This window comes from Numenius arquata, chromosome 25 (assembly GCF_964106895.1).
Source record: "Numenius arquata chromosome 25, bNumArq3.hap1.1, whole genome shotgun sequence".
Classification (NCBI taxonomy): Eukaryota; Metazoa; Chordata; class Aves; order Charadriiformes; family Scolopacidae; genus Numenius; species Numenius arquata.
The window spans coordinates 2190695-2200914 of NC_133600.1; the positions used below are offsets into that span (position 1 = coordinate 2190695).

A 10220-nucleotide genomic window follows, 5' to 3' on the forward strand; every position below is an offset into this window, starting at 1 on the left:
ATACTGACAGTACAGTCCTGTGCTGGGTCAGGCTGGAGATGGAAATCACGGCCAGCTGTTTGGAGACACAGCTGAGCACCCTTGTCTGCTGTGAGAGCATCGTCTCCCAGGTTCTTAGTTCTGGAACTACTTGAGAAACAAAACCGGTGTTTAAAAGATTAAAGCAAAAATTCACAAAGTCTTTCCAGGTCCTGTGCAGGAAGGGTGTGTGTTCAGGAGCAGAGAGGGAAACTCAGGGAAGAGTTACTTTTGAGTTGTCTGTTGTCCCTGGCCCATTTTCTGTCTTGGTAGCAATGCTGTAGTAGTAGGAGCGGATTATGTTTTCCACAGAATAAAATCCTGGACGTTCTTCCCATCTGCAAGGGTGGAAAGGAACAAATAAGAGTCAACAGAAAGGGCAAAAGTGGGCTGATGGAATGAGAAGATACCAGGCACAGAAGAACCTGGGGAAGAACAGCAGCCTGTTTGTACCAGGGCTGTACTTCTCTGGGATGGAGCGGGGCAAAGACACAGAGGCTCTGACATCTTCCAGGGCTGGAACAGGCAAATGGAAGGACATGATAATAAAGAAATAGGTGCATCATTCATCATGGACTGGGGAATGAGACCAAGGCACGAGACACCATTCGCTTTGTGTTGCCACCATCCAGACAGCATGTGCTGTTCTGATGGACCTGCCACCCAGCAAGGAGTTGAGCCTTACTTGTAGGTCCAGCACTGCTGCATGAGGGCGTACATCTCCGCCGGGCAGTCCGTGGGGCAGTCCATGCGCTTCCCTTGCTCTATGAAGCTGATGACCTCTGGGCCTTTCATTTTCTAGGACAGGATCAAGTGGGAAAAATGCTTTAATGTTTTTGGAGCTGGCAACAGGATTAGAAGAGACAGATTAGAGCTGGGCCTGGGGTCGTGCTTGGGATCCACGCACCACACACCCCGTACAGTCACTGTTCTCAGCCCCCAGCATCGGTGTCTCGCGTTGTGGCCAGCCCGTCCTGCAGCCCCCAGCTCAAGCCTGAGCAGAGCAGAGGCTCAGCTACTCATTTTTTCAGCTCTGCAAGTGAGTGGAAGGATCAAAGAGAAGAATTGCTTTGATTCAAACCCAGATTAATTTGGTTTGTTTTCTCTTTCTTCTCCCTTAAAGGAACACAAAGCTGCAGGATCCAAATAATTTGTGCCTTTGGTAAAGTGGATGTGAGCCTGTCTCTTTTCCCTTCTGTTCGACAGTGGGAAGAGCACCCACTCGAGGACATAGAGACTGTAGTTTCAGCGTGTGTCAGCCTGTTACAGAGCGGGAGACTAGACTGTGGCATCCACCCGTGATGGACCCAGCTCTGCCTCACCTTGTAGGGTTTCTGCCCGTAGCTGAAGGCCTCCCACATGGTCACGCCGTAGCTCCATACATCGCTCTTGCTGGAGAACTTGTGATAGAGGATGCACTCCGGGGCGTACCACTTCAAAGGCCACTTTCCTGCTGTTCTGGCCTGTGGCAAAGCAAAGAGGAACATTTCCACCCCGACACACAGACTGCTCTGAGCTGAACCGGAATTCTGCGTTGCTAAATGTTTGTGCCATACCCAATCCCACGCTGCTGAAAAAATCCCCTTGCCCTGGGCTAGGAGCTCAAAGCCCCAAGCCCTGAGTCCCACACCCTGGCCCGGTCCCTGCTGTGGCATTGGCCCTGTTCAGCCATCCCTGGGTTTGGGACACTGTCCCACGGTGCCACCCCTGTCCCACACCCCAGCCCTGGGGCTCGGTGTGGTCATGCACTGGTGCTCACTGCTGGGAAGGTGAGCCCTGGCCCACTCTTCATCACCTTCTCTCCCCTGCTCCTGCTCCGGCTCCTCTCCTGGCTCCTCTCTCCTGTCATCCCACTGCACTGCATCCCCCCTCGCTGCCTCCCCATCCGTCTGAATTTCCTCCTTGCCACGGGGAGCTTTACAAAGCCCTTTTTAATGTCACAGTGGTGAGACCAGCCAGAATGTGATGTGGTGGTGCATCAGGACTCCTGGGAAGAGTCCAGACCCCCTACCTTTGGGGGTCTCAGCCCCCCAGATAGGAGGGTTCCTGCTGGCTATCTGGATCCTTTGCTGTGCTTACACACTTACCTTGTAGTAGCTGTCATCAGCACCCAGAGCCTTGGAGAGTCCAAAGTCACTGATCTTGGCATAGTGCTGGTTGACCAGCAGGACATTTCTGGCTGCCAGGTCCCTGTGGACAAAGTTTTTCTCCTCCAAGTACTTCATCCCCATGGATACTTGGTGCATCAGCTCCACAATATTGCTGCCTGTAATCTCGTCTCTGGGGAAGACGAAAGGACAATACAGTAATAAAGGACTTGCCATTACTCTGTACACCATGGTCCCCTCCAAGATTTCTAGCTGCAAGGGACAATAAACATGGACATCTCTGCTCCAGAACCATCAGTCCCTAGTACCTCACATGAAAAGACATCTCTTTCTGCTGTTACCACCTTCCCTCCACCTACAAAGCCAGGATCCCCTGGCAGCGGAGAGTTTGATGAGAAGTGCAGAAAGTCAACCAGCCACATTTTATTCAGTACTCACTTCTTGGAAGCCAAGAACTTGTTGAGTGGCCCTCCAGAAGCCATCTCCATCACGAGCATCAGCGACTCTGCCTCGCAGACCCCAATCATGCGGACAATGTAGGGGTTGTCCAGCTGGTGCATGATCTGGGCTTCCTTCATCATTTCATCCTTGACTGTTTTCTCGTTGTTGCTCTTCAGCACCTTTATGGCCACGTCGATCTGCTTCCTGCCCAGGGTGCAAGAGGAACACACACGGGATCAATTAAACAGCAGCTGGACTCATGTGTCACAGCCAGGAATGCAAACCACTTCTCACATGATACTGTTTGATCTCTAAACAACAATCTCAGAAGCCTGTTTTGGTGGAGCCCTGCACAATCCTGGTATCTCAGGCCTGCTAGAAGGCTAAAGAGAAAAGGTCACCTCACCCTTCTAAGTATTTGCCATCTGTAGATCTGAAGGCGCATCACCCCACACACTGAGATCTGCATCATCATTGCCATTTTTCAAAGGGGAAACTCAGGCACAAAGTGGGGAAAGGCCATCTTCGTGGACTCATAGACAACCAGCACCGGAGCCAAGGATCGCACATCTCCTCAGTCTCACTCCTTTGCCCTGACATGGACCAAGATGACCTCAGAAGCATGGACTTGCTCCTCTGAGCCCAGCAAATGCCTTCAGAAGCAGCAGTCTTCTGCCCAGGAGTGTGCAGTGCAGATTACACTCTCAGGGCAATGGGGCTGTCACTGAAAGTCTATGGAAAGTCATCAGTGACCTTCCAGAGTATCTCTTATACCTCCACCCCATTATCACTTTAGGGCCGGCCCATCTGGCTAGAAACAGGAGAGCTGGGGACACCTCTGAGCTCAGCCTGGAGCACCCTCCTCCCGCTTCCTCAGCATCCTGCGGGGTGGCACTCACTTTCTCATTTTGTAGACTCCTTTCTTGACGCAGCCAAAGTTTCCTGCCCCCAGTTCCATTTCATCAATCATCAGGTGGTCCCTCTTCAGGAAAAGCTTCTTATCCTTCAGTTCTTCAGGGTCACTGTATGGGCTCTCGTAGACACTGGTGTCCATGGGTAACAGGCGTGACTTTCCTGCACCTTCCAGAGAGATACAGGTTTTTATAGCTGTAAACAACATATCCTTCCCCATCCCTCTCTCCCTCACCACTTGGGAAGGTCTTCTCTAGACTCTTGGCCAATTCTCTTTCAAGCTGCAGCATTCCAGCCTCCCTCCTGGGCATCTCCGTCCCTTTCACAACCCACGGCCTCTCCTAGTTACAGCTGCTGAAGGAGCCAGGATGGGGAGAGGTGTCTGAGCATTCCCCCTCCACACATCAGACCCCGCGGGACCTGGGCATGTGCATGACTTCACCCCACTGAAACGTAACTGGATACACTGAGATTTAGTAGGTGGGATGGAAGATGGGGAATGGGACAGGGCTTGATTTACTGGGTATGATGGGGAATTGGATGGGGTTTGATTTACTGAGTATGATGGGGAATTGGATGGGGTTTGATTTACTGGGTACCAGGTGTGGGCAAACAGTTTTGCAATATTCTTGTCTCAGGCCCTGAAACAAGTGGGATGCTCCTGGGTGCCTTTGTAAGAAAGGGGGTGATACAGATGTGACAGCTAACCCCCATGGTTCCTGTGGCATCCCCAGGTCCTGTCTCCTCCTGTTAGGAGGAGAGGGCTTTCAAAGATGCTCACCTACAGGCTCGGGTGTGTATCCGTCTGCATTGAGAGGGCCGAGGTTTCTCTGGAAAAGAAACAGGGATAAAGTGGATAATGCATCAGGGGAAACTGCTTCTGTTTGAAATGGGAGAGGAGAGGGACACTCTCTGCAGCCCTGGGAGCCCCAGCTGGTGACTAAAAGGCCCTGAGGTGGGCACAAGAGACTGGAATGGTATCGAGCTGAATCTTCCCTTCCAGCGAGGGCTGGCGGGTACCCCCAGTGCAACCACACAGCAGGGATCAGTCCCCGGGGGGATTCACTGCCACGGAGCCCGAATGCAGCATCACCCCCTGGTAACCCAGCCCGTGGGCTGTGCCCGGTGAGGCTGAGGGCTCTGGTTTAGCTGGGCGAGGGACACGCACGCAGGGCTGCATTTTGCTCTCTGCCCGCTCTGCTTTCCCCATCCCAAAGCGACAAGTCTCCTGCAGCAGCAGGGGTCATCCCAGCCACGTCTCTCTGTCTTATTTTGAGACAGGGAGAGAAGGGAAGCCAGGAGGCAGCTCAGCTTGTGGCCGGCACACCAACCTGCCCCAAGAGTGGCCCCAGGAGCACACAGGGACACTGTGTGCAGCCACTGTCCCAAAGGCAGACAGCGACAAAGCAGTACGGTACACGTGAAGAAGGACTCTGGATCAGGGAGTGGAGCCATAGGACAAGGGGGAGCAGTTTGACACTGAAAAGGGGAGATTGAGATGAGATCTGGGACAGAACTTCTTTGCTGTGAGGGTGGTGAGAGCCTGGCCCAGGTTGCCCAGAGAAGCTGTGGCTGCCCCATCCCTGGAGGGGTTCAAGGCCAGGTTGGGGGGGGCTTGGAGCAAGCTGGTGTGGTGGGAGGTGTCCCTGCCCAGGGCAGGGGGGTTGGAACTAGACAATCTTTAAGGTCCCTTCCAACCCAAACCATTCTATGATTTTTCCAGCACAGGTCTGAACGCCAGCGCTGCTTGCAGCAGAATCACGGTGACGTGGGAGCCCACCGCAGATTGTGACAGCCCTCTGAGATGGGCAAAGCTCAGGCCTGTATTTAGCTTCCGCAGGGCTGTGGGCTGGGCTGCTGGTGTAGCCCAAACCAGCTGGTTTCAACACTGCTTGGCACTCGGAGCGGTGACTGAGCACAGACGTACCCCGAGGCCAGGGACACAGAGGGAGCACAAAGGCCTGGCCGGTGGCCAGCGGCCAGCAGCAAGGCTGAGCGTTCCCAGAATCCGACCGCATCTTCCTCGCTCCTGCCTGGCAAGGAGGGCAGGGGGGAGAGGGCTCCCCAAGGACAGGCCCACATGTCGCAAGGAGCGCAGTATGAATGGAAACCATTTTCAGCTCTAATGGTAGCTGTGCCCAGCTATTCCTTGTCCCCATCCAAGCTGGAAAGGGGACAACTTTGCAGCTGGGCTTAATATATTTGCATTTGAGTTATTGCCTTTTAGAGAAGAACAGAGTTTGATCAGCAAGCTTGAAATGCAATAACATTAAACCACTGAGGTACCAATAAAACAGACCCTGCCCAGAACTTACGCTCACGGAGGGGTGTGTTGGTGGAACCGGTGCTGCAGACGCTGTGGATCAGGAGAGAGAAGGTGTTAATTAGAGTCCGCCTGTGCCCCAAGCAGGATCAGAGCATCCTTGCAGGACTCTGTGGATGCCTGGATCTGACCCTCTCCTGCCAAAGGCTGGTTTCCAGAGCTTTAGCCAAAAAAGTTGTGGAAACGTGCCTGAATGAGGGTGTTATTCCCAGACCAGCCCTCAGGGGAGGTGCAAACCTGCTGGAGCACAGTCTCCATCAGTCCCAGAGCAGGCACTGGCTGAGCTGTGCCCCAGAGTCCCCTGCCCAGTAGAGTGGGGGTCCCATGGGCAGGCTCTGAAGTGACATTTGTGGTTCTCAGGCCAGGACAAAGTGACCCATGGTTTTGAGCATTCAGCTCAAGGGACCCACCAGGAGCCAGACTTGCAGGACACGTTGTTTCCTGCTGCCTAAAAAGCCGCTCATTTTTCAGAAGCCATCTGTTTGGCACCAGAAGTCCCTAATCCATTTGGAGCACTGACTCCCCCATCTGCTCCTGTCTTTGGGCCACCCAAGGCCAGGTCTGGAGAGTGGCCTTTTTCAGCAGACAACGCGTCATGAGACTTGCCCAGTTTGCCAAAGGAGCAGAGGTTGGACGGGGTAAAGGAAACTTGGGTTGGTGCTGCTCAAACTGGCCCCACTGGGTGGTAAACCGAGGCCAGGGATGGCACTGGGAGACATCGGCTCACCTGGTATGTTGGGGTTGGGGCAGGTTTCCCTCAGGTAGAAAATCAGCCCATCTGGTTTGAGTTTTAGGTATTCCACCAACTGGGAAAAGGAATTGGAAGAAAAAGGGATTGTTGAGAGGAGAAAATAACCTTTTGTTTTGTTTTGTTTTGCAGGCAACTTGTGTGGCTTATGGTAATGATTTCTCAGACAGTGACTCGACTATTTCTTTCTTTCCCCTCCTCCCCTCTCCGTGCACCATGGGATCTCCTAGAGCAAGTGCTTGCATACCTGGATATCTGCCAGAGCTGGGAAGAACTTGGGAAGTGAGATAAGGACCCAAGAAAGACTAAAGGAAAATCTCCAGTAGGAGAGCTGGGTAGGGCATTTTCAGTGCAATGTTATTGTTGTTCCAGCCAGAAAAGGGGTTTTAAGTCATGTCGTGTTTGATAAAGCGTGAGAGAAACCTTTTGCTTTCCCAGAGGAACCCCAGGGTTAGCTCTGTGAATCCCGGGCAGTTTTTCACTACATCGACCGCTGGTCTGAGCATCGTGGGGACGTGACTCTGGCTGGAGACGACCAGACCAGCCCCTGGCCACCACACCACAGGGGAGACCAGGCTTTCTCCTCCCCTCCTGTCTGGCTCATATTTCATCTGCAGTTAGGAGCCTGGCATGGTTCTGTTTCCATAAAAATGCCCCAAAGTCTTTGTTTTCAATCAAATTCAGAGTGAAAACAGTTCTGGGAATTTGAAAAATTCAGCAGAACAGAGTTCCTGTCCCCAGACAGCCCGGCCCGGGAGGAAGCGCTGCTGTCCGTCCCCTGGAGCAGGTCCCAGCCGTGTGCCACGGGGCAGAGCCGGGCTCCGGGGGGGGAAAATGCAACTCCCCAGCAGTGCCATGAGCTGTTTCTGGGACAAAAACCCTGTCCCACCCTCGGGAGGACTGCTGGGGCCTTCCAGCCATCTCCACTTCCCAATGCCCCTGACTCAGGGGTGACAGGATGTGTCTCCTGGCACCTGGATCTTCAGTCATGTAAAGATTTTGGCAGCTGGCTCAAGATTTCTGGCCTCCCCTACTCTTACAGAAGTCAGTCACTTGGAAAATAAAGTGGGAATCGGCACGCAACAGTTTTGCCAGTCCAGGAGCAGCATGGGGGACACACGGGAGGGACAGTCTGGGATGAACAATCTCATGGGGGCTCACTGCAGGAAGAGGTCCGAGTGTGATGTTTGCTGAGGGGGTGCAAGTGTAATTAATACAACCGTCTCCTGGCTTAAAGCTAGAAATTAAAAGCAGTAATCCTCTTGTTTCCTTGGAGGGGCACCCCACTGGTGTAAGGCATGAAGGCAGAGGTAAAGCCAGAACTATTTCAGAGCTGCTGTGATATCCCAGACTTAGCTCGTCCACAGAAATGAATGCAATGAGCTGTGAGACAGCCAGACCCAGGGAATGAAAGGATTTTCTGGGAGGGCTTACAACCAAGGTGGGGGTCGGTCTCTTCTCCCAAGTCACAGGCGATGGGACAAGAGGAAATGGCCTCAAGTTGCACCAGGGGAGGTTCAGATTGGATATTAGGAAAAATTTTTACACGGAAAGAGTTATTAAGCCTTGGAATGGGCTGCCCAGGGAAGTGGTGGAGGCACCATCCCTGGAGGTATTCAAAAGATGGGTTGACATAGAGCTTAGAGACATGGTTTAGTGATGGGTTTTATCAGAGTCAGGTTGATGGTTGGACTAGATGATCTTAAAGGTCCCTTCCAACCTGAACAATTCTATGATTCTATGTACAATTTTAAAGCCTTTAAAGCTCCACATGGCCTTTCCTGTCCCCAAGGCACGGGCAGCTCTCACAAGGGAGAAGTGCCTTTGCTTTGTTATGACACCCGTGTTCAGCGCCCCGCATACAGTACCTGCCAGAGCGTGTCGAACTTGGTCCCCTCGGGGATGGAGTACTTGCCGGATTTGTCCTGGTCGATCCGATAGTGATACACTGTTTTGCCGTAGACGAGGGAGAGGGCGTAGGCACCATTCTCCTTCCTTTCCCTCAGCCTGGGAGGAAGGAGAACTATTAAAAGCAACTGTAGGTTTTGCCCTGCAAATTATCGTGGCTGCAGCGGTGGTGGGTCGCTGGGTGGGCACTTGGTCAGGTGTCCCTGTTGGAACTGCCACCTTCCTGACACCCCTCTGCGGAGGCTGAGGAAGGACCTTCACCTTTAGTCTCTTGCCCCTTTCCTCCACCATCTCCAGCTAATTCTTTCTTTTCCTAACTTGAGAGATAATTAAATGAAGGACTGTCCCTAGGACTGTCCCACCTCGGCAAAGATGAAGAACAAATGCTTTTTCTGTATTTTATTGGCCATACTTTGTCTATGTGTCAGTGTTAAATGTCTTCACCCACTGAACCCTGTATCTCATAAGATGTGGTGCATTAACAAGCATACTTCATAGAGACATTTAAACAGGAGAAACAAATGAAGCTCAAGATTGGCTCTTCATGGAAGCCAGACACTGTCTGGACAATAACAGTTTTGAGGTGTCAGATCCTGTCTTTGAAAGATCTATAACCGCAGTCTGACCATATTCGGCTAAACCTCCTCTCGGGAACTGTCACATGAAACAAATAACTACAGGGTAGGGGAGGTGGGGAAATGGTGAAAAGTCCAGGGATTGCAGCATCTGCCAGGGCTTTGCATACTCACAGGAATTTCCCATCAGGTTGTGCCCCTGAGTAGAGCCTCCGTTCAGCTTCATCCGGGCGATGTTGCCATGGTACCAGGGCATCCTCTCGTGGGCCGTGGTGGCAATGAGCTTCTCCACCTGTGGAGCCTGGCTTATGATGGCCTGTTCAAGTGCGTCACCCTGGAAGAGAGTGAGAAATGAGACCTCCTGCCACTCTGCTGCATTGCTGCATGGCTTCAGCACCGTTTTGGGCAGATGACACCATTTTGGGAAACTTGGAAGGGCTCATAATTGAAGTGCACGTGGCCTTAATCATGCCTGTAGCAATAGTGGGTTGAATTTTATTCTGCTGCAAAGTAGAACTCCTTATTTATCTAAATTGGTCCCATCCTTCGAATCCAGCTGAAGCCCATTGACTTGCTGGTGAGGGAAGAGAGGAGGCATCATATTTGTATGGGGGATCTTGACTTCAGGCTTGCAGGGTGTCTTTCAGCCTCATGTTCCTGGGAGAGCAAGACCCTTCTGGTCCCTCTGCCTTCCTGGCTGCTTACTGTCCCCAGACACTACAACTTGTAGAGCGGCGCAGTCTGGAAAACATGTGGGAGACCCTCAATTAATTTTACTGGCCCCACACATTTTATAAACAACTGTAGATTTTCGTTTGCCAGTAGGTGGCAATGTCCTTTGTGTTATCTACCAGCGCCCACAGATCAGCTGCATGGAGAAACCCTATAGATGCCTCATTCTGTCAAGCACCATCGGTCTAAAATACGCCAAATGTAGAGATCTTTCTTAGAAGGGCTCCATAAAGAGAGTGCCTGAGCCATTCTTCTCTGAGGACTTGAAAGTGTCTGAGGAGCCACTCTGGAGGTGACAGCAGGCAGAAGGAAATTAATTACGTGGCTGCCAGTGTGACCATTTACAGAGTTTGGCCTTAGACATACATTCTGTATATTCCAGTCTGCAATAAAATGCAGGAACCTGTCTGTAGCTATTTCTAAATTTAAATAACAGGCAGACCTGATCCACTACC

The 10220-nt window shown here is 52.1% G+C and overlaps 1 protein-coding gene across 1 annotated transcript in view; it reads right to left on the reverse strand.

Moving 5' to 3' along the window:
• Positions 1 to 232: 232 nt before the first annotated feature.
• Positions 233 to 10220, reverse strand: part of ZAP70 (zeta chain of T cell receptor associated protein kinase 70) — a 10708-nt gene continuing 720 nt past the window's right edge. Inside the window, 12 exon segments of the mRNA XM_074163733.1 lie at positions 233 to 356; positions 704 to 816; positions 1341 to 1481; positions 2106 to 2298; positions 2565 to 2771; positions 3467 to 3647; positions 4261 to 4309; positions 5795 to 5835; positions 6530 to 6608; positions 8419 to 8557; positions 9208 to 9262; positions 9265 to 9367. Coding sequence (XP_074019834.1) covers positions 233 to 356; positions 704 to 816; positions 1341 to 1481; positions 2106 to 2298; positions 2565 to 2771; positions 3467 to 3647; positions 4261 to 4309; positions 5795 to 5835; positions 6530 to 6608; positions 8419 to 8557; positions 9208 to 9262; positions 9265 to 9367 — 1425 coding nt within the window.